The sequence below is a fragment of the Monodon monoceros genome, unplaced genomic scaffold, assembly GCF_005190385.1.
Source record: "Monodon monoceros isolate NGI ecotype Baffin Bay Population unplaced genomic scaffold, NGI_Narwhal_1 Super_Scaffold_11, whole genome shotgun sequence".
Taxonomy (NCBI): Eukaryota; Metazoa; Chordata; class Mammalia; order Artiodactyla; family Monodontidae; genus Monodon; species Monodon monoceros.
Window position 1 is genome coordinate 112,398,955 of NW_021703767.1, and position 24,937 is coordinate 112,423,891.

Below are 24,937 nucleotides of genomic sequence, written 5' to 3' on the forward strand. Positions count from 1 at the left end.
GAGATTGTCTTCAATTCTTTTCATTCTTTTTTCTTTATTCTGCTCCTCAGCCATTATTTCCACTATTTTGTTTTCCAGCTCACTTATTCGTTCTTCTGCCTCAGTTATTCTGTTATTGATTCCTTCTAGTGTATTTTTCGTTTCAGTTATTACATTGTTCATCTGTTTATTTGTTCTTTAGTTCTTCTAGATCTTTGTTCAACATTTCTTGTATTTTCTCAATCTGTGCCTCCATTCTATTTCCAAGATTCTGGATCATCTTTACTATCATTACTCTGAATTCTTTTTCAGGTAGATTGCCTATTTCCTCTTCATTTATTTGGTCTTGTAGGTTTTTGCCTTGCTCCTTCATCTGTGACACATTTTTTTGCCATCTCATTGTTTTATATTTTATGAGTGGGATTGTGTTCCTCTCTTACTGGTTGTTTGGCCTGAGGCTTCCAACACTGGGCTTTGTAGGCTACTGTGTAGAGCTGGGTCTTGGTGCTGAGATGAAGAACTCTGTAGGAACTCACTCCAATGAATATTCCCTGGGGTCTGAGGTTCTCTGTTAGTCCAGTGGTTTGGACTCACAGCTCCCACTGCAGGAGCTTTGGCCCACTCGTAGGCTCATGAACCAAGATCCTATAAGCCACCTGGGGTGGCAAAAAAAAGAAAAAAAACCCACAATAACAAAGTAAAAAATTAGACTAGGAAACTAACAGATATGTTAGGAATATGAAAATAAAAATATAGATGGATCAACAACCAGAAGGTACAACAGTACCACGATAGTGCAAAAGAGGAGGAGGGGAGGAAAAAAAAAGGCTGGAAATAGGCCTTGGCTGTGGAGGGCAGGGTCTAAGCAAGGGTGAGGTTTGGGTGGTGGGTGGGGCCAATGGTCAGGACCACTGACAGGGCTGGAAAAGGCCTTGGGGGCTCTTGGGGGGGGGGTGGGACTTAGGCTCAAGGAACAGAAGGGGCCCAGGCATGCCCCACACCCCTGCTCTCAGAGGGCAGGGGACCTCACCTGGGAGCCCAGCAGGCTTTCTGGGCTCAAACGCCCTCTGCTCCTCTCCCACTCCGCCCAGAGGGACCCTCCCACCTGCCTCTCCTGATCTCCCCAGCCTCAGGGTCACTGATCCTGTCTGGCCTCCACTTCACCTCACCCTCTCAGTCCCCCTATGTCCTACCGGTTCACTTTGGGGTTCCTCCCGTCTCCTTGGGTGTCAGAGTCCCCTACCAGCGGCCAGTTGGTACCATAGTTGTGGGGAAACGCTAACTCTGCATCTTCCCATGCTGCCATCTTGACTCTGCTTCCATGTTTATTAATAGAAAATATCCATGCAAGAGAAATTATACATGAGTTTATGCTTAAAAGAATAGATTTTTTCTAGTGTCAAACTATAAGTTGGTAACGGATATAGTTAAGGAAGTTAATTTGTGATCTTTAACTCCAAAGTAAATGTTAATTTTCAAATAAGTCATGAAAATTACCTAAATTTTAAATTGAAATTTAGATTTAAAATATAAGAATGCTGGGTTACGAAATGTAAACTTCACAACTCACATGTTTATGCTTGTTATCTACTATATGTATACCCATTTGTAGCATCAAATATTTTCAGTAGTTTACCAGTTTTTGTATATAATAATATCGGTATGTCTGTTTAATCACCCTGCAGCACATGGGGGTGATTCTCATTTACCCAGAGACTGCTCATTATTCTGCGTAATTCTGAATACAATTTTACTACCCATGCAGAAACCAATGCAAGAAGTGTAGAAGGCATTACACTTGTGATGGGAATAACAGATAAATTTCTAATTTTAGGTTGTAAAAACAATGCCTAAAATGTTTACTGGGCATTAGGTCAATTTTTAAGAATGGAAGAGGTGTGAAAAAATGTAAGGGAATGTCTTAAAAAGTTAATCCAAAGGAATGTCTAAAACACATTAAGCATCTTAGAATAAATCTCGACCAATAAATCTCGCCCTAGGTAGTCCAACAAATCTTTCAGAGTTTGATAGCAAAGATATTAGGTAGGCTGTTTATATTTTGTTTTGGGAAAGCACTTACAGAACACAGAAAGATTGTTCATATTTTGGAAGAGGCAACAGAGTGTGTAAGATCACAGATGCTATCACAGGTCCACTAGAGGTACTGTCATTCTTTTCTTTTATAATGAACTACAACTTGTTTGCTAACTGAACACTTCAGTGATTATTCTGCAACTAACCCACTCAGAAAGGCAAGAATACTCTTTACTTAGATGCTTTAGATGTCAGGAGAAATTAAAAGGGCACTTCTGCTGGAAAAAAAAAAAAAAAGTCCTTCCTGTTGCCACTTCTTGGCTCTGTAAGTCTGAATTTATTTTAGATTCTAAAAATTAAAATTTTCATCATAACTATGCTCATCCAAGGCTATTCCGCCATCAACAAAATAAGCAAAACATTTTACTTTTTTAAAGCCTAGTTGTCAGGTGAACGTTGCCTTTTCTGAATTTTTTAACCATCTCAGACTTAACAGCACTACTGGTCTACCTCCATGACTTTAAATATGACTTACGTGACCTATGTTTCAGGACAGAATTGTGTTTCCTCTTCTTTGGAACCTTGCTTCTCATGACCTGGGGGCTTGTTACAAGAACAGAAACTCAGGCCCCATCCCAGATGGGCAGAATCAGAATCTGCATTTTAAAAAGATCCCCAGGTGAATCACATGCGCAATAAGGTCCAAGAAACACTGCTCTAAAAGACTGCAGATGCTTGCCTGTGCATTAATTTTCCTAAAGAATTCCCTTTCGTTTACTCAGGGAAAACTTCCACTTTCAAAAGTAAATTTTCCCTTAAAAATATCAGTTTGTAAAAGGAAACAGTTACAGTTCTCTTTTTATATATTACAACTTCCAGATGCATCAGATTTGGGGGTGAGGAAAGGTCATTTTGAGTCATTGGTTTTCAAAGGGTTGTCCTCCTACCAAGAGCATTAGCATCGCCTGAGAACCTGATTCCGATTCTGTGTTTTGACACGCAATCTGTGTTCTTAAAAGCTGTCCAGATGATTACGGCACACACTCAAATTTGAGACTGTTTCGCAAACTTCAATGTTCATAAAGTCACCCGGGAAGTTTGTCAAACAGTGGGTTCCCGGATCCCTGGCTAGATCTATTGGATCAGAATCTCTGAACAGTGAAACCAGGAAATATGCATCTTAAATTAGACCCCATGTAATTCTGATGCAGGTAATGAGGGAACTGCATTAAATACCAAGATTTAGAGCAGTGGTTCTGAGACTTTGCTGCCCATGAGAGTCATTTGGAAAACTGAGTCCTGAGGCCAAGGTCACATTCCACACCAATTAAGTCAGAAATTCTGGAGGTGGGACCCAGGCAACAGCACTATTTTATACAAATGATTTTAATGTGCACCCGAGTTTGAGAAACAGAGCTCTTAGAAAGCATTAGGAAAGAATGATAGCAGGTGGCAGTGTAGCATGGTGAAAAGGGCAAGTTACTACGTCTGTCTAAGTATCTTTTTTTTTTTTTTTGGCTGTATAGTGGGGAACTACCTAAAGATTAAAAAATGAATGCAAAGACCCTTGTAGTTTCCATTCCTTTTTTTAAGTGCATCCATTATGATGACCTTCCTTTGGTTTATATGCAAGACAAGTTCTTTCCAGGCTTGAGGGGAAAAAAAAAAAAAAAAGAATATCAGCACTTCTAAGTTGTCCTACAACAAATACTCTTCCTACTTATGGTATGTTTTCTTGAAGGTAAAAAATGACTTGAGGCTGTTTGACTTGCTTAGCACTTATACTATAAAAGGTCATCCACACTTTTCTCTCTCATTTCACCCACCTGCTTAGCTCATGTTGCCAAAGAACTAGGAAGAAAAACGTATGGAGATTTCCACCTATGGGTGTTTTTGAATGCGTTTTTAGCAGTTACTCAGTTTCCACTGGTCTTTTTGAAAAACTAGATTTGGTTTTACCAGGAAAGATCTGCCACCTGATGGTTCAATGTGGTAATAGCAGGCTGTGTAGTGGCTTCAGAGAGAAAAATGGTCTTCATGGAGTTCAATATAATGCAGAGACCAGAGTCACGGTACAGCTGCCTGCAGAGACAGATGCTTTAGTAAGCTTCTAATGGGTCTTACCTTGGCATTTCCTCTCTTTATAAAAAAAAGTAAAACTCATTTTCTAACCAAATAACTGATTACTAATATCTCTTTAAAAAGGAAAACCTGGTATCTTTTCTGAGCAAGTAAATTTGTATGAAAGTTGTTCTTTACTGACGTATATCACAAAATGATCATTTGATGTGTAAAGTGGTCAAGACGGTCATGGGTCTAGGAAACTGGTATTTCTAATATTCTCGTCACCATGAAAATTCTTTTCAATTGAAATGCAGAGGAGATTCATTTGAAGTCCATCTAAGACATAGTGCTTGTCTGCACTAAATCATATCTGTTCAGCTAATTTCATCTTTCAGAATAGCTTAAAAGACAGTGATTTTAATTCCATTGCAACAGTTTAAGAAAATGTCCATAAAGCTAATCCCGTGTAAATAAGTCTCCCACCCCTTGTTAATACCTGCATGCTCAATCCGTCTCTTCTTTCCTCAGAATGGGCAGCCGCATCCAAGTCTACCCAAATGGATCCCTGTTTATCGGATCAGTAACAGAAAAAGACGGTGGAGACTACTTGTGTGTGGCGAGAAACAAGATGGGGGACGATCTGACCCTGATGCACGTCAGCCTAAGACGGAAACCTGCCAAAATTGACCACAAGCAACATTTTAAAAAGCAAGTTTTTCACGGGAAAGACTTCCAAGTCGATTGCATGGCTTCCGGCTCACCAGTGCCCGAGATATCCTGGAGTCTGCCTGATGGGACGATGATAAATAACGCCATGCAGGCCGATGACAGTGGCCACAGCACCAGGAGGTTCACCCTCTTCGACAATGGAACCTTATACTTCAACAGAGTTGGGATGGCAGAGGAAGGAGATTACACTTGCCATGCCCAGAACACTCTAGGGAAGGATGAAATGAAAGTCCACCTAACAGTCATAACAGCTGCCCCACGGATCCGGCAGGGTTACAAGACCAACACGGGAGTCAAGGCTGGAGACACAGCCGTCCTTGACTGTGAGGTCACTGGGGAGCCCAAGCCAAAAGTATTTTGGTTGCTGCCTTCCAATGACATGATTTCATTCTCTAAGGACAGGTACACATTTCATGCCAATGGGTCTTTGTCTATCAACAGAGTGAAACTGCTCGATTCTGGAGAGTACGTATGTGTGGCACGAAATCCCAGTGGGGATGACACCAAAATGTACAAACTGGACGTTGTCTCCAAACCTCCATTAATCAATGGTCTGTATACAGATAAAACCACCATTAAAGCCATAGCGGTGAAGCATTCCAAAAAACACTTTGACTGCAGAGCCGAAGGGACACCATCTCCTCAAATCATGTGGATCATGCCAGACAATATTTTCCTCACAGTTCCGTACTATGGAAGCAGAATCACAGTCCATAAAAATGGAACGCTGGAAATTAGGAATGTGAGGCTTTCAGATGCAGCCAATTTTACCTGTGTGGCTCGGAATGAAGGAGGAGAGAGTGTGCTGGTGGTACAGTTAGAAGTACTGGAAATGCTGAGAAGACCGACATTCAGAAATCCACATAATGAAAAAATCGTTGCCCAGCTTGGGAAGTCCACAGCATTGAATTGCTCTGTTGATGGAAACCCACCACCTGAAATAATCTGGATTTTACCAAATGGCACACAATTTCCCAATGGACAAAACAATTCTCAGTATCTAATAGCAAGTAACGGCTCTTTTATCATTTCTAAAATGACTCGGGACGATACAGGAAAATATCGGTGTGCAGCAAGAAATAAAGTTGGCTATATTGAGAAATTAATTGTATTACAAATTGGCCAAAAGCCAGTGATTGTCACTTATGCACGAGGAACAGTTTACAGTATCAGTGGAGACACTCTATCGTTGCACTGTGTCTCTGATGGAAGCCCTAAGCCACGTATCAAATGGACTGTGCCAAGTGGTTACGTAATAGACGGGCCTCAGATCAGTGGAAAATACATACTGCATGAAAATGGCACCTTGGTCATCAAAGAGGCAACAGCTTATGACAGAGGAAGCTACGTTTGTAAGGCTCAAAACAGTATTGGCCAGGCACTGATTACTCTTCCAGTAATGGTTGTGGCCTACCCTCCCCGAATTACAAATCGCCTACCCAGGAACGTCCTCACAAGGACAGGCGTGGCCGTTCAGCTCCGCTGTGTGGCCCTGGGAGTCCCCAAGCCAGAAATCACATGGGAGATGCCTGACCACTCCCTGTTCTCAGGGGCACACGAAGGGAGGACACATGGAATTCAACGTTTTCACCCACAAGGTACCCTAGTCATTCAGAATCCTCAAACCTCAGATTCTGGGATATACAGATGCACAGCAAAGAATCCACTTGGAAGTGATTACGCAACAACTTACATCCAAGTAATCTGACAGAAAATAAAACTACCTGAACAAAGTCAACATCTGGACAGAATTTACTTTTTGGAAGAAGTTTAATCAAAGGCAGCCATAGGCATGTAAATGAATTTGAATACACTTACAATATTATAATAGACATGCAAAAAAAAGGACTTGTAAATAAATGATACTGATTTTTTTTATAATGGATCTCAAAACAAACTTTTAACTTAAGGCACTTTTATTTTGCCAACAAATAACAATGAACATTAAGAGAAAACGATCGACCATAAAATAACAAGTGGATAATGTACCTGAATTCTTCATTAAAGAATGGACTTTTTTTCTTTCATTACCATTTGCCTAGTGTCCACCTTCTATTAATCAATGTTACAAGCATGGCGCTGAGGACAGACACAATGGAAAAGATGATTAAATTTGCGGTCGATGTAAATTTGTCATCCTGATGTATAAATACTGTGGTCAGTTTATAAATATTTTACTAAAACCCACAGAAAATAAGCGCTGAACTGTTTTATGATTCACCATTTTGTGCACACTGAAAATTTTCATTGATGGGGAATAGAAAAAAAAGTTTTAATAACTGCATTTAAAAATAAATGCAGGCTGAATTTCCACTTGTAAGAAAGCAACAACACCTGCACATCATAAAATGTGAAAAGGGGGTTGATTACATCTATCCCAAATAAAGCCATTAAAAAGCTTTTAAAATACACAAACTTCTTTATAACTTCAAAATCTAGCTCAGCACCCCTGGTTTGGAACTGTTTGTTCATAAGGAAAAATTTTCTTAGGAGGAATCATTGCTCTATGAGCGTCCATTCTATAAGGTGATAATCCTGTGTGACAGGGAAATGTTTGGGAAAATCTAGACCGAATACATATAACGGAGTTTCACTGTAGTTAAAATTTGATCAACCCTATACAAAATGTTGCTTTTTGTAATTCACTGAATTTATATTACATGCTTAATTCAACCTGAATTAATTTAAGGGACAATATGATTCAGCTTTTCTAACTCTAGAGGCTAGGATTTTCCAGTGTAATTTCTCCAGCATCTATTCAAATATTTGCCTATTATTTAAGAAGACTTATAGGAGACTTAATAAATGAAAAAGAAGAAAATGCCATAGGTCTTGCTCAGATAGCTCAGCACACAAAACCGAGAACTACATTTTTCCCTGTCAATCAGTTGAGACAGAGCCGGGGGGGGGGGGGGGGGGGAAACCCACTTCATTTTGTTTTCATCACACCAACTTTCAGCTTGCCCCACCTAAAGAGGTGACCCGATTCCTACGTTCTTTGATGTTGGTATCCTGTGGCCATAAGCGGTCAAGGGCTACTCGTTCTAACAGTGATCTCATTCTACTTCCGGACCAAGAGGAATTAAAAAAAAGAGGACAAATGTAACCCTATTAGGAAGAAGCCTACTATGTAAACAGGTATATCTAAGGGCTTCTTATGTCCAACTCCATTCTATTTCAAAGTCTTTAAGGGGAACTGGGGTCTCCATCTTATCCTAAGATAATTTCCTCTTTGTCTCACCAAGCAAATTACCAGGTTCTGCCGAAGGACAGGGCTTTCCTTTGTGATCATTTCAAGACAAATCAATGCATATTCTAAAAAAGAAAAAGAAAACTCTCAGGAGAGAGGATTAAATGGGAGGAAATATGATAAGAATAGATTGAAAATTCCAGTTTCTCTCTGTATAGGACACAGGGGAAAACCAGTTCTAGGTTTTTCCTCAACTCTCTGTAGAATCGTCGAATTATAGGGCCTTACCATATCTTAGCTTTCCCACCTGAAAAAAAAAGGAGACGACAGCAACAAAAAGCTATGTCCCACAGCTTTCAAGTGCAAAATGATTAATAAATTAATTTCACTAACTTCTGCAAAATGTAAAGTGCATACAAATGCTATGCAATTATAACACTCATTCTTGAAACAGTCTTACTTCTGTTTGCAATATTGAGCTACAAATATATATGGTTCAAACTGAAAGGTGGCATTTTAAACACCAGTAATTCTTGAGAAGAAGTAAAACAACAATCAGGACAAAACATGACTGGTACTCACTAGGCACGACATTCACATTTCAGTTGTTTTGCCAAGGCAGTCATTATATGACAGATTACTTTGAAGAAAAAATAACTTCATGAACTCTAAGTATGAGTCTCAAGAGGGAAAAAACCAAAAACCAAAAAAAAAAAACCCTGATATACAAAACCAGCTGAAATGTCAAGATTCATCTTCTGAAAGCAGATAGAACATGTTAATTTAGTGAAAAGAATGGTCTTTAATGTTTTGGCAAAGTCTTTTCCAACCCAGAGTAAACATGAAATGAGCGGGCTGGAGCGAAATCGTTTCACAGTGTACAAAGCAGTTCACATGGATGCTGCCACAGCAAAGTAAGCGGACATGTATTTGAGGTCATTTGCATGAGTCAAATTTTGCAATGAGTAACTCACCTGGGAAGATATAAATTATTTATATAATGATTTGCAAAGGAAATGATCTGCTAAAGTTGTACCAGCTACATTTAAAAAAAGTAGTTCTACATGGTTTGCTCATTATAGACAAATCTATTCACAGTATGCTCGACTACGTTACAGGTAAATTCATATGGCAAAAGAAAATGAATTAACACAGAACATGGGAAAATATCCCCCACGTGTTTTAAAATGCCCTGCAATTTTCACATTCAAAATTTTATGCATCTAAATCTAAAAAAATATTATATGGAATACTCTTAAGTTACACAAACTGATAATAATTTACTGTATTTTTCACTCTAATAGGAGCAAATTACCACATACTTGAACAAAGTTAAAATAGTTACTATTTCTTTATAATAAATTTGATGTATAATTTACTTTACTTGTGCTTTCTGCACCAATTTATAAATACAGTATATGCAATACACAACCAAGACAGACACCAACATTAATAGTTAAATTCAAAATAGCAAATACTTACCATACAAAATAAACAGCAAATACATCTCTTATGAAAACCAGAGCCCCCCTGGACTTGGGGGCCAGATTCTCTGGAAACCATGTCAAGTTTGAGCACTGTGGAATCTCAGGCCAGCTGCGAGATTTTTTTCTCAAGTTGGCATAAGGTTCAGGAGAACCAAAACTGGACAGAGTCATTTTTGCCAAATCTGGCAAATAACTGCAACAATTCCACTGTGGTTCGTTCCGGCCTTTAGAATTTACATGTTGTACCTTCACAAAGACTCTGGTCAATGATCTCGCCACTGAAAACAAATTTAGTAGTACAGCTACTTCTAACAGGCTTCCACGTACCTTAGGGTGGCTCTCACAGAAGCCTTGGTTTAAGTTCTTGGTCTAAGAAGTTTAAGTACTAAGCAACAATCTGTTTCAGCACCTTTTGACCACAACAAAAGCAAAGAAAAATCCTACATAAATAAGAACAAAGTTCATAAAGTGCTTAAGAAATTACAAACATTTCAAATTAGAGCGATGCAAATAAATGTCCATTTTGCCACCAAAGGTGAACGCAGAATAAATGGGTCGCTTTCCTGTCGAGATCTGACATGCCTTTCAAATCAGTAGTTTGGTCCGGCACAGTGTGCAAAAGAAAAACCCAAAACAAAAAAAAAAAACCCCAAAAACCAAACTTCATCATTAATGAATCCATAAATATTTTAAATCCACCATAATCCATTCTTTCTATAACTACGAGATTCAATAAAAGCACCAATTTCAAAAGGTCTGCTATCAAACTCTTCCTGGCGTAGGCCCACATGATCCACATTTTTAAACCTACTTTCAAATTGAATGAAACAAAACCAAACCACACCTTTTCCTTTACATTTTGTTTAAACGCCTTTGTATGAAATGTAGCGTAAAATATAGGAAAACGCCAAAGAAATGAAAGAACAAAGGGACATTTCTAAAGGTGACTAATGCATTAAATGTGATTTTCTATTTTTCAGTGCAAACAAAAAACTTCACGTCTTTGTCCTCTTCCAGACTCAGAAGTGTGAAGGATGCCCGTAGGGCGTCACTCCTTGCTGTGGCTGGTTACCTAATGAGAAAAAGAAAATCCAATAAAATGGCAGACGCAAAATTATGCCACAGATCGGTGGCACGCTCTTGTCACTGTTCCTCTATTCCTGAGGCTGGTACTGAAAGCAGACTGACTGGTCAGGAAGTATAACACTAGCCCAGACACCTGTGCGGCCAAGGTCTTAATACCACTGCTCGATTCATTCTGCAGAGGGGCCACCTCTACATCAGAGTCCCACAACGGACAGCAAGAGGCCTTGGGATGAAGGTCATTGGCCCGTCAAAAGTCTGTATCCCTGAGCTAACAAACATCTCAATACTAACATAAAAAAGGACTGTAAGTATCATAAAACATGAAAAGTTCTGGAAACTTCATAAAAGCACATCAGAGATTCTACTTTAACACTGACGTTATAATAGGTGAGAGAAGTAGCTTGAAAGCGGCAATTTTCTGCAAATGGCCATGGATAGATACATCAGAGAGAACCGTGCAAGAGTGTATGCATTCCCGAGAGAGGCTGTGTGTGTGACGCGAGTGTGTGCCTGTGCACATGTGTCTATGTGCACACCTGGACAAATAAAGAACAGTGAGTAGGTTCAAAACAATGACACAGGCTTAGAAATAGCTACTGCTTGCACAACTCTGGTGGGACTATTCAAATCCAAAGGCCCCATTCACACGGATTATGGCAGAAATGCAGCCGGCTGGAGCTGTGCAATGGGCAGCTCAGCTTAGTTGCCCTTATTCAACAAAGGAGGCCGGCATCACTGCTCATGTCAGGCATCAGACTATATGTTGTGGTTAAGAGGTGGGCTCTGGAAGGAGACAGTCTGAGTTTTAGTCCCAGCTGCTAGCCGAGTAACCTTGGGCAAACGGGAAAATGTCCCTGTTCTTTAGTTGTTTCCTCATCTGTAATACGGGAATAGCAATAATACCTCGGCGCATGAGGTGGTTTAGGAAATCAAGTGAATTAATAAATGTAAAGTCATGGGTCCATGACTGGACCCATGGTCCAAGAAAGTGCTCCAGAAATGATGGCAAAAAATTCACTGGTCCAAGAAAGTGCTCCAGAAATGATGGCAATCCCCCCCCCCCCCTGCAAAAAAACAACAACAAAAAAACCTGCATTCTGTGAGCCCTTGGAAATAGGAACCAAGAGTATGCTCCCCAGATAGGTGCTACTCCATAAAAATCGTAGGTACATACCTCCAATCACTAGAAAAAAAAATTAAAATATAACATGTTGTCTCTACCTTAAAATTATATTCTCTTTAGCCATGCAAAAATATGAAGTCTGGGGGCTTCCCTGGCGGCTCAGTGGTTAAGAATCCGCCTGCCAGTGCAGGGAACACGGGTTTGAGCCCCGGTCCGGGAAGATCCCACGTGCCGCGGAGCAACTAAGCCCGTGCGCCACAACTACTGAAGCCTGTGCGCCACAACTACTGAAGCCTGCGCGCCTAGAGCCCGTGCACCACAACGAAGACTAGCCCCCGCTCGCCGCAGCTAGAGAAACCTCGCGTGCAGCAGTGAAGACCCAGTGCAGCCAAATATAAAAAAATTAAAAATGTGAACTCTGGAGCTGATGAAACACAGTGAAATTTTAACCACACGTGTGTTTAATAGACCACACTGATTGAACAGTTCTTGGAAAAGACTGACATGACTTAACTGAGGGAAATATTTTTAAAGGAAAACAACAACAAGAACAACAACAACAGACCTTGGTTATGCCCTCAGAGAGACACAGGGCATAAGAGAGGTGTTCCCTCTGCCCAGGAAAACACACGGACAGCAGCAGGCAGGAAATTAAGACTAGAGCCAAGCTGCCCCTCTCTCTCAGTCATAAACTGACCCTTTTCCCTACAATCTTCCACCAGAGCCACACCACTGCCTTCAGAACTCGCTGCTCATCGCTCTGTACCTCAGAAGCACAGAATCGAGAAATTACTAGTCTCCCTGCTTGCTGTATGGATGAAAAACTGCATGACCCAGATAATGGTGACAGAGTTGGCAGCAGAATTTAGGTCTCCTGACTTCCAGGCCAATATTCTTTGCATCACAGGGGCCTCGCTCCCATTTCTAAAAGTTTGCCCCATCCCGTGACTCCAGCACAGGGCGACTGGATTCATGGGAGCAGGCTGCTGGCACTGGGATGAGGTCCGATGAAATGGGTTGTCGGCATGCGCCCTAGAAAGGTAGCACGCCAGCACGGCAGCAAGATTAACTGGGGAGAAACACTGTCCTGCGATGCCGCCTGCCATGTTACAGGTCTGGATTTCTCTTAGTCGCTATCAGGAAGGGCAGGGTGGTGCCGTGGTAAGAGCAGCCATGGCCCTAGTGACCAGGGGATAGGTCTGGTGCTGGCCTCTCCATATCCGAGTCTTGGGGGCAGGGGGGGCACCTATCCTGTTCCATCGTACACTGGAGGGTATCAAGCCGAGTTGCTCTCTGGGACATCTAGCTTTATCAGAAAAGCACCTGCCGTTCCACGGGGTCCCCAGCTGGAAAGAAACATTCCCAGATTCAAAGAGAAGCAACAGGAAAACATCCTCGCTGAACTCAAGGAAAAGACTGGGGCTTTCCCGGAAAAGAAGCATTCAAACCAACACCAACAAAATGAGAACGGCCTGGACTTAAAACGAACATGAAAACGGCACCAAGGAAGACAGTTTTTGAGGAGCTGCCACCTGTGTTTTGCTCACTGGCTTGTTTTTCACGTCCTGGGAGCCATCTGTTCCTGACGGAGGGTACTTACTGGAAAGCTGCTTCTGGAGCTGCCGCACCAGAGCGGCTGTCTGCTGCTGTTGCTGGGTCTGCTGCAAGCCTTGCCTGGGAAACTGTAATCCAGAGAAAGGAGGGAACTCAGCGCTCAGCACAGACGAGAGCAGAAGGTCTGCAGCGTGCTTTGAAGCCCTGCGCAGGACCACGCCCAGTGCGCCGACACTGATCTTCAGCCAACCCTGGTCGACACCTGGGCGTAACCTGAAAGTGCCCCATCCATTCCAAAACCCGTCTCCGGGGGGTGACCTAGCCTTTGCTGGGAGAGCCCTGAGGAAGGAGCCCAGCCGTGCCCAGTGGTTCACACATTCTTGTTACCTCAGCCTTCACCAGTTGGCTAGTTAGTATCACCATGTTACAAACCATTTGCATCAGCAAACTGAAAGCTGTCTGGTGGGAGGAGTGGGTCAAGCACCACAGGCCTGGCCCTGGGCGAATGCAGACAAGAGCGTGGTGAGCAGCGCAGGGGCCTGGACTCATCTGGGACTGCTGCCTGATGGAGGATGAAGGTCGGGAGGGGGCGAGCCCAGGGAGGCACCAAGGACCACACGTTAAGGCGGTGCTGCCTTCCAGGGTCGTACACGTGCCGGCATAATATGAGGGCCCAAGTGCCCTGGTTCTAGCCATTAAGTTGATATAGGAAATCGAGGTGGTTACTCCAAAGAGGGGGAAAAAGAACCTATTTGGCGGAAACAAAATTACCTTCGATTAAAATCATTCATGGTGCTGATTCACCTTTTCCTTGACCTTCAAATTGCAGACTGTCACTCTGTTCTTCCTTTTCGTTTTTCCTTTCTGTCCCTCCCCACCTTCTTTCCCCCTGGCTTATCACTGTTGTAGCAAAGGATGTGTTCTGATGCAAGGATATCTTAATCAGATACACATCGGAATGAATTAACTTACCTCCATAGGCCCATCCCCTACCCACCTGGCTATGGAGTGCCGGCCCCCTGGCCTCCCGGCCTCCCGGCCTCTAGTGAGGGCAGGGGCACTCCCAAGATTGCAGGACAGGAGCAGAGTGAAGTCGGGAGGGAGCAGAATAAAGTTTTGGGTTTGTTTTTTTTTTGCCAATTTCCTTCCTACTGGGTCTGTGCTGGTGGAACGCATCTCACCCTGGGATGGCCATGGCGCCTGTCAGCGGCCCTCTCTGTTTCTTTCCTTCTTGCCCCTCTGGGACCTGGGGGTAGTAACTGCTTCCAGCCCCGGCTGTTTCGTCCTCCTTAGTGTCCTTTACCTCTATAAATAGTCTTCTTTTAAAAACTCAATTACCCAATATGAGTGCAATATCTATTTCCTACTCAGAGCTTGCCAATATGGTTGAAAACAGCCCAGGACCGTAGTTAGGGTTGCCAGATTTAGCAAATGAAAATACAGAGTGTCCTTAAATGTGAATTTCAGATAAACGATAAATAATTTTTTGGTTCTAAGTATGTCCCAAATATTGCGTAGGACAAATACTGCATTTAGTATAAGTATGTCCCATGCAATATTTGGTACATAATTCTACTAAAGAGTTAATCATTGTTCACCTGCACCTCAAACTAATTGTGAGTCCTGTATTTTATTTGGCAATCCTAAATTAGAAGGCATTGCCGGGTTAATTCTTTTAAAACCGAGTATTTGGCATGACCACTGGCTCTCAACCATTTCTCTCCCATCAGACTATGGGTGACTGCGGACAGACTTGGGCTTATTCCCTTATGTAGCCCTAGTATCCAGCTTGCCAGGCACATAGTAGGTGCTCAATAAAAACGAACAGAATCACAAATTCTAAAGTGCCTTCAATTTCCAGATAACAAGGAAGGTACACTTCCACCAAAGTTACTATTTTCCCTGATACAAAGCAGGAAAATAGCACTTTTCCTTTTTTTTTTTTTCCTATTGCCCAACTCAAGAGGAAAAAAGAAAACAAAAACTCATCTTTCATTGATGTGGAAATGTTAGTAAAATAAGAAGAGCTTTCTTTCCTATTCAGGGGTTTCCACACTTATTTGGAAATATCACCCTATTTTTTATTTTTAACATCTTTATTGGAGTATAATTGCTTTACAATGGTGTGTTAGTCTCTGCTTTATAAAAAAGTGAATCAGCTATATGTACACATATATCCCCATATCTCCTCCCTCTTGCGTCTCCCTCCCACCCCTCTAGGCGGTCACAAAGCACGGAGCTGATCTCCCTGTGCTATGCGGCTGCTTCCCACTAGCTATATCTATTTTACATTTGGTAGTGAATATATAAGTCCATGCCACTCTCTGACTTTGTCTGAGCTTACCCTTCCCCCTCCCCACGTCCTCAAGTCCATTCTCTACGTCTGTCTCTTTATTCCTGTCCTGCCCCTAGATTCTTCATACCCATTTTTTTCTTTTTATCTTTTTTTTAGATTCCATATGTATGTGTTAGCATACAGTATTTGTTTTTCTCTTTCTGACTTACTTCACTCTGTATGACAGACTCTGGGTCCATCCACCTCACTACAAATACCTCAATTTCGTTTCTTTTCATGGATGAGTAATATTCCATTGTATATATGTGCCACATCTTCTTTATCCATTCATCTGTTGATGGACACTTAGGTTGCTTCCATGTCCTGGCTATTGTAAATAGAGCTGCAATGAACATCGTGGTACATGTCTCTTTTTGAATTATGGTTTTCTCAGGGTATATGCCCAGTAGTGGGATTGCTGGGTCGTATGGTAGTTCTATTTTTAGTTTTTTAAGGAACCTCCATACTGTTCTCCATAGTGGCTGAACCAATTCACATTCCCACCAGCAGTGCAAGAGTGTTCCCTGTTCTCCACACACTCTCCAGCATTTATTGTTTGTAGATTTTTTGATGATGGCCATTCTGACTGGTGTGAGGTGATATCTCATTGTAGTTTTGATCTGCATTTCTCTAATGATTAGTGATGTCGATCATTCTTTCATGGGTTTGTTGGCAATCTGTATGGAAATATCACCCTACTTATTTAACGAAACCTAATATGGTGCTAGGTACTAGGCAATGTTCTAGACATTATAGGTATACATTAGCCCATTTAACCCTGACGTGGTAAGACCTATCCTAAGTCTCTCATCTGAAGTCCTTGGGGCAGATGTGTTTCGGAATTCAATGCCTATCTGACTTAACTATGAAACATTCATAATACACAGACTAATCAAGGTCTACGAAGTACTCCACAATCAAACATACTAATTTCTGCAGGAAAATACACAAATAGTCCGATCAGGTAAAATAAATGAAAAGAGCTTCAAGTCCATTCAGGTGAGTTTTTCCTACCAAAGGAATTCAGGTCAGGTTTGCCTGTTCAGTGAGATTTCAAAGAAAATTTCCATTTTTAGAGGTGTCTGAATTTCGGAAATAAATATAAGGGATCGTGAACTTTTACTGCTGTTATTCTCACTTTCAGATGAAGAAACTGAGGCTCTGAGGGCTTCTGTCATTTGCCCATGATCCCTGTTTTAAGTACTGGGGCTGGAATTCAGACAGCTTTCTGGATTCAGAGCTCAATAACCATGATCCAGTGCTATCCTTAGTTAGAACTTTTAGCTTCCAAATATTAATTTATTTGAAAATAATCAGATTTTCTAAATGGTTGGCTGCAAAGGCATCTAATCTTAATTTATCAGCTGATTAAAGGCACACAGTGCATAAATATTTAACATTCATTTATTCAACAGATACTTAGCTGCCTTCTTTATGTTCATTTAAAGTCTGCTTCAAACAGAGTAATTTATAGAACTGAACACCGTAGTGATCTTGTCAGATTCCTTATTTTGAGGAGTCAAGGTGGTAACTAGGTGCCCGGGGAAGCTTGTGTGTGTGTGTGATGGGGGGTGGCCAGGGGAGTGATGGGTGGTCTGCTGGATGGCCTTAAGACATAGTATGCCTGGGGGACCCCAAGAGTCTACTGGGGTATCTGCAAGGTCAAAACCATTTTCACAGTAATATTAAGGCAGTATTTACTTTTTTCACTTTCATTCTCTCGGTTGTATACAATGCAGTTTTCCAGCTGCTACACAGTGTGTGACGTCGCAACAAACTGAATGTCTTCTATTAACTCAGACGTCAAAGAAAGCTTCGAAAATGTAAAACAATGTCATTCTTCTAAGTTTTCATTTTGATAAATAGGCCTACTTTTCATAAAAATTTTATTTCTGTTAATATGTAATGAGTGGCTAAGGAATCGTAAAGCCACCAGGGGAAATGTAAAGAGTCATCCTCCTAGGGTCCTCCTAGGCTGCTCCAGCACATTTGTCCCTGAATTAGAATTTCTGGGGCAAATGTGCTGGGAACCTGTATTTTTAAATGGTTCCCCCCCACTGGTCTGATGCTTGGCTAGATTCTGGAATCGTCCCTGTTGTTGCAGTTGAAACTTTTAATTTACCAAAACAGGCCAATAAATAGGTCAATTGAGGTTTACTAGAGGCCCGAAAAAACACAATCTGTGTATACTGAACCTTTGCCGCGTAAGTGTGATAAATGAAGAGGGAACGAGTTTTCTGGACTCTCTCCATACAGGAGATGGTCCCAGTTTCTCTTACCCCTGTACCTTTGCAGATGTTAATCCCTCCTCCTAGAATACCCTTCCTTCCCCTTAATCCTACCCTACCCACTCCTAAAAATCTTACTCCTCCTTCAAAGATCAGCTCAAGCACTCAGTGACTCCCTCAGGCATCTGCAGAGTGAATCACTGCACCCTCAGCACTGTGTAGATGCCTTTATTATGAAATATGGCATAACAGGACAATTGCCTCTCTCTCTCTAGGGTTCTGTTTTGAGCTTCTCGGAGGCATGAGCTGTCCCAGGCTTCAGCTGCAAGCACAAAACACAGAGCTCAGTAACGTCAGTCACACACCAGCCAAGGTGGCACAGTCACTCTCCAGCAAACCATTCTCTGCTGAACTGAAAAAGTAATTTAAAAATGTATTTGATGGGGGCTTCCCTGGTGGCGCAGTGGTTGAGAGTCCGCCTGACGGTGCAGGGGACGCGGGTTCGTGCCCCGGTCCGGGAAGATCCCACATGCCGCAGAGCGGCTGGGCCCGTGAGCCACGGCCGCTGAGCCTGCGCGTCCGGAGCCTGTGCTCCGCAACGGGAGAGGCCACAACAGTGAGAGGCTCGTGTACCACACACACACACAAAAAATGTATTTGATGTATTTTGACCAGTCCCTGTTGTGACAACACATTAATTCAAGAACACTTAACTTTTCTACTCAATCATTACTAAGGTAAAAATGCATCACTAATGAATCATTTCTATTTAAATAAATGTCACTGAATCTTTTTTGTCTCCGAATGGCTGACTTACGGGGGCTCATCCTTTTCAGCAGCAGAAGCAGACACTGACTAACCATGACCAGCAGCAGCAGGGCTGATTCAGTTAGCGATGGACCTTTAGCTGCCTCAGAGCTCCTGTAGACATCTCACCCTCTGAACTGTGTTTTCCTTTGCATATGGATAATGGGTGGGGTTTTTTCCTTCACTGCCGTGACATCCAACAAATGAGTTATCCAAATCCAGGTACTTTTCCGGATTCCAGGGACACCAAAGTGAGTAAACACAGTCCTTGCCTCCTGCCGCTGTGTCCTGACACCTGTGACTGCACCATCAGTAAGCAAAGGAACAAAGTACCAAGGCAACATTTAGTTTAAACCCACACTGCCGATTGACAGGATCCACAGACAGATCCGCCTTCCTCTGATGGGCAGAACACAAATCTTCACCCGTATCGGCTTTAGCACAATAGACTGTAGCACTGCCCAGGCCCCTCCACTGGGGGCCTGGACAGAAGGACACGTGCTCCGGAGGGCACACTCAGAGGGGACCAGCAGCTGGTGGATTTCAGAGTATTTAGTATGCATTCATTTGCAAGTTAACTAGCAACTTCAACTGAGCCTTTCTTTTCTTTTTTGATCTGCACATGGTATTTAGTGGGGGGGGGGGGGAATTAAAAGTATCTGGCCTGTTACCACAAATCTCCCAAGAACGTCTTCCCCAACCTCCTTCCATAAATACTACTTCTCTTTTCTCTTCAAAAAAGAAAAAAAAAAATTCCAAATTCATGCAAAGGAAGGCAACCTGGCTCGATAAAGTTCTATGGACCGAATTTCTTCCATTTGAAAAGGAGAATAAAATTTTCTGGCTAATTCTGAATTCCAGAGGCATCCTGAAAATTTTCTCAATTTCTCTGACTGCAACATATGAATTCCTTGAGGAAGATTATATGGCAATTCTACCCCACCTTTGACTAAAAGTTAATGCAATTATTTAAGTAACTACTGCTGCTAATTATGCAAATTTTTTAAAGTATATGTTCAATATAATATGATACTGACACAAGGATCAGTCAATTTAAAAAGCCAACTTTCTAAAGCTTTCTGTTAGCATGTTTTCCAGGTCACCCAACTAGGGCACCCTAAGTTTACGATGAAAAGATATGACAGAGCAGGATGGTGTAAACATTATTTTCTTAAAAGCTGGAAGCAGTTTTAAAGAAAAAATCGTGGCCTGCTAACATAGTTGAGTCAATTTAATCATAACAACTACTCACGAGCTTTAAAAGTATTTTTCAAGTCAAGAACCATAATTTAGACCAAAGCTAAAGCTAGAGATGTCAAATATAATTCTCCAGCAAGGGCACCCATTCTCTTTCCAGATGCTCTTCCTTCACAGAAGATAAGTGACTTAAGTAAGCAAATGACAACTCCAGATTTAATTTGGAAGCACGGGCTTTTCTTACACTTCCTTTTTCTTCACAGAAAAGTTCTCTCTGTTTTCTTGATGACCCTTTCTGAAAAAGCACTAGCTTCTGTTCTAAGTTAGTTTTGTCACTTAGGTTCACACTTTTCATAGCAGTGACCAGCCTGCCTATAGGGGTGTTGATGACCACTGTCCCACAAGGCCCAGCTGCTGTTGTCAACAAGGAAACAGACTGACAAGGAACTAGTCAAAAAGCAGTGAATCAACTGCAAATGGCTTTCGAGGTCCCCTGCATTCAACCTCCTCCTCCAAAGCTTCCCAAACTTCTCATATTCCTCTCGACCTCTGTTACGTGTTAAATTATGTCCCCCACTCAAAAAAAAAAAAGATATGTTGGTGTCCTAACCGTCAGTACCTCAGAAAGTGACTTTATTTGGAGATAGTCTTTACAGAGATAGTCAACTTAAAGCGAGGTCACTAGGGTGAGACCTGATGACTGGTGTGCTCATAAAAAAAGGGAAATTCGGACACAAACACATATACAGGGAGAATGTCAGGAGAGGATGATAGGAAAGATCCGGTGGTGTGTCTACGAGCTGAGGACTGCCATAGATTGCCAGTAAACCACCAGAAGCTAGGGGAGAGGTATGGCTCAGGGCTCTCAGAAGAAAGCAGCTCTGCTGACACCCAGATCTTGGACTTCCAGCCTCCAGAACTGTGAGACCATACATTTCTGATTGTTTAAGCCACACACTTGGTGGGACCTCGTTACGGCAGCCCTGGCAAACAAATACAACCTCACTAATGTTTCTACTACTTTCTATTTGACAGCTTCCGATGATTCTAAGCCATCTGGTGGCAGGAAGCAAGCCTGGCATGTCATCGCTGTGCTCCATGACCTTGGGCAGAGGGCCAGCCTCCACTGTACGTACTGAGTAAGCACTTGTCAACTTGTGGATGTCGCCAGATAGCACGAGGGCAAGTCATGAGGAAGGTGGTGGCTGTGTTAGCACCACCCCTCCTCCTTTGAGACTTCATGAAGGGCAGCTGTGAATGAATCAGAGCTGGCGTCTCTTCAACAGCTGGTTCACCACTCCAGTCTCCAGCAAAGAAAGAAACAGAGAAGGAAGAACACTGGCCAGTAACAAAAACTGGATCTGCTGGAGATGTTTATAATAAATATATTTATAACATCTATAATAAATCTTAGAACTAATAAGAAAAGGAACAGTACCTAATGATAAAAAGAAATATAATATTTTTGTTAATATCGCTGAGGCTCTGTGGTATTGCTCTTCTGAAGATATACAATTAGAACTTTTTTCTTATACTTCTATTTTCTTTCATTGTGAGAAGACAGAAAAAAAAGAGCAACAGAATACATATCAGAATATCCCCAGCAGCACTATTTTTGCAACTGGAAACAATCTAAATGTTCAACAGTAGGTGGTGTGGTTAAACAAGTAACAGCAGAGCAAAAGACAATGGACTGACTTCACAGCTGTTCAAAATTACAAACATGTGGACTAAAAGGATATATAAATAAGTATGCTGTAATAAAAGTATGCACAAAAAAGAAGAATTATGATAATACAAAAATCCAAGATCACTGACCATCCCTATAACTTCTAATTCTGAAATTACCTGAAATCTATTACTCTAAGTGATAAATTAGCCCATCTTAAGACTTACGACATACAACATGCCTGCCTTTGTACAAATAGCTGCTGCCTAGATTATAACATATTGCTCTAATACAGTCCTACCTTAAGCAACAGGAAACATCTCGAATAAACCACCGAACTTTGCACCTAAAGCAATTAGAGAAAGAAGGACAAAAAAACCCCAAAGTTAGCAGAAGGAAAGAAATCATTAAAATCAGATCAGAAATAAATGAAAAAGAAATGAAGGAAATGATAGCAAAGATCAATAAAACTAAAAGGTGGTTCTTTGAGAAGATAAACAAAATTGATAAACCATTAGCCAGACTCATCAAGAAAAAAAGGGAGAAGACTCAAATTAATAGAATTAGAAATGAAAAAGGAGAAGTAACAACTGACACTGCAGAAATACAAAGGATCATGAGAGATTACTACGAGCAACTCTGTGCCAATAAAATGGACAACCTGGAAGAAATGGACAAATTCTGAGAAATGCACCACCTGCCAAGACTGAATCAGGAAGATATAGAAAATATGAACAGACCAATCACAAGCACTGAAATTGAAACTGTGATTAAAAGTTTTCCAACAAACAAAAGCCCAGGACCAGATGGCTTCACAGGCGAATTCTATCAAACATTTAGAGAAGAGCTAACACCTATCCTTCTCAAACTCTTCCAAAATATAGAAGAGGGAGGAACACTCCCAAACTCATTCTATGAGGCCACCATCACCCTGATACCAAAACCAGACAAGGATGTCACAAAGAAAGAAAACTACAGGCCAATATCACTGATGAACATAGATGCAAAAATCCTCAACAAAATACTAGCAAACAGAATCCAACAGCACGTTAAACGGATCATACACCATGATCAAGTGGGGTTTACTCCAGGAATGCAAGGATTCTTCAATATACGCAAATCAGTCAATGTGATAAACCATATTAACAAACTGAAGGAGAAAAACCATATGATCATCTCAATAGATGCAGAGAAAGCTTTCGACAAAATTCAACACCCATTTATGATAAAAACCCTGCAGAAAGCAGGCATAGAGGGAACTTTCCTCAACATAATAAAGGACATATATGACAAACCCACAGCCAACACCATCCTCAATGGTAAAAAACTGAAAGCATTTCCACTAAGATCAGGAACAAGACAAGGTTGCCCACTCTCACCAGTCTTATTCAACATAATTTTGGAAGTTTTAGCCACGGCAATCAGAGAAGAAAAGGAAATAAAAGGAATCCAAATCGGAAAAGAAGAAGTAAAGCCGTCACTCTTTGCAGATGACATGATACTATACATAGAGAATCCTAAAGATGCTACCAGAAAACTACTAGAGCTAATCAATGAATTTGGTAAAGTAGCAGGATACAAAATTAATGCACAGAAATCTCTGGCATTCCTATACACTAATGATGAAAAATCTGAAAGTGAAATCAAGAAAACACTCCCATTTACCACTGCAACAAAAAGAATAAAATATCTAGCAATAAACCTACCTAAGGAGACAAAAGACCTCTATGCAGAAAATTATAAGACACTGATGAAAGAAATTAAAGATGATACAAACAGATGGAGAGATACACCATGTTCTTGGATTGGAAGAATCAAGATTGTGAAAATGACTCTATTACCCAAAGCAATCTACAGATTCAATGCAATCCCTATCAAACTACCACTGGCATTTTTCACAGAACTAGAACAAAAAATTTCACAATTTGTATGGAAACACAAAAGACCCCAAACAGCCAAAGCAATCTTGAGAATGAAAAACGGAGCTGGAGGAATCAGGCTCTCTGACTTCAGACTATACTACAAAGCTACAGTAATCAAGACAGTATGGTACTGGCACAAAAACAGAAAGATAGATCAATGGAACAGGATAGAAAGCCCAGAGATAAACCCACGCACATATGGCCACCTTATCTTTGATAAAGGAGGCAGGAATGTACAGTGGAGAAAGGACAGCCTCTTCAATAAGTGGTGCTGGGAAAACTGGACAGGTACATGTCAAAGTATGAGATTAGATCACTCCCTAACACCATACACAAAAATAAGCTCAAAATGGATTAAAGACCTAAATGTAAGGCCAGAAACTATCAAACTCTTAGAGGAAAACATAGGCAGGACACTCTATGACATAAATCACAGCAAGATCCTTTTTGACCCACCTCCTAGAGAAATGGAAATAAAAACAAAAATAAACAAATGGGACCTAATGAAACTTCAAAGCTTTTGCACAGCAAAGGAAACCATAAACAAGACCAAAAGACAACCCTCAGAATGGGAGAAGATATTTGCAAATGAAGCAACTGACAAAGGATTAATCTCCAAAATTTATAAGCAGCTCATGCAGCTTAATAACAAAAAAACAAACAACCTAATCCAAAAATGGGCAGAAGACCTAAATAGACATTTCTCCAAAGAAGATATACAGACTGCCAACAAACACATGAAAGAACGCTCAACATCACTAATCATTAGAGAAATACAAATTAAAACTACAATGAGATATCATCTCATACCAGTCAGAATGGCCATCATCAAAAAATCTAGAAACAATAAATGCTGGAGAGGGTGTGGAGAAAAGGGAACCCTCTTGCACTGTTGGTGGGAATGTAAGTTGATACAGCCACTATGGAGAACAGTATGGAGGTTCCTTAAAAAACTACAAATTGAACTACCATATGACCCAGCAATCCCACTACTGGGCATATACCCTGAGAAAACCATAATTCAAAAAGAGTCATGTACCAAAATGTTCATTGCAGCTCTATTTACAATAGCCCGGAGATGGAAACAACCTAAATGTCCATCATTGGATGAATGGATAATGAAGATGTGGCACATATATACAATGGAATATTACTCAGCCATAAAAAGAAACGAAATTGAGCTATTGTAATGAGGTGGTCAGACCTAGAGTCTGTCATACAGAGTGAAGTAAGTCAGAAAGAGAGAGACAAATACCGTATGCTAACACATATATTTGGAATTTAAGAAGAAAAAAATGTCACGGAGAACCTAGGGGTAAGACAGAAATAAAGACACAGACCTACTAGAGAACGGACTTGAGGATATGGGCAGGGGGAAGGGTAAGCTGTGACGAAGCGAGAGAGAGGCATGGACATATATACACTACCAAACATAAGGCAGATAGCTAGTGGGAAGCAGTCGACCAGCACAGGGAGATCAGCTCGGTGCTTTGTGACCGCCTGGAGGGGTGGGATAGGGAGGGTGGGAGGGAG

The 24,937-nt window shown here is 41.3% G+C and overlaps 2 protein-coding genes across 2 annotated transcripts in view; one reads left to right on the plus strand and one right to left on the minus strand.

Annotated features, from left to right (window-relative positions):
- IGSF10 (immunoglobulin superfamily member 10) overlaps positions 1 to 7,627 on the plus strand; it is a 41,330-nt gene extending 33,703 nt beyond the window's left edge. Inside the window, exon 7 of the mRNA XM_029214709.1 lies at positions 4,606 to 7,627. Coding sequence (XP_029070542.1) covers positions 4,606 to 6,514 — 1,909 coding nt within the window. The 3' untranslated portion in view covers positions 6,515 to 7,627. The remainder of the gene's footprint in view (positions 1 to 4,605) is intronic.
- Positions 7,628 to 10,426: 2,799 nt separating this feature from the next.
- Positions 10,427 to 24,937, minus strand: part of MED12L (mediator complex subunit 12L) — a 326,539-nt gene continuing 312,028 nt past the window's right edge. Inside the window, exons 43-44 of the mRNA XM_029214009.1 lie at positions 13,293 to 13,374; positions 10,427 to 10,555 (exon numbers count right to left, since the gene is read on the minus strand). Of these exons, the coding sequence (XP_029069842.1) occupies positions 10,503 to 10,555; positions 13,293 to 13,374 (135 nt within the window). The 3' untranslated portion in view covers positions 10,427 to 10,502. The remainder of the gene's footprint in view (positions 10,556 to 13,292; positions 13,375 to 24,937) is intronic.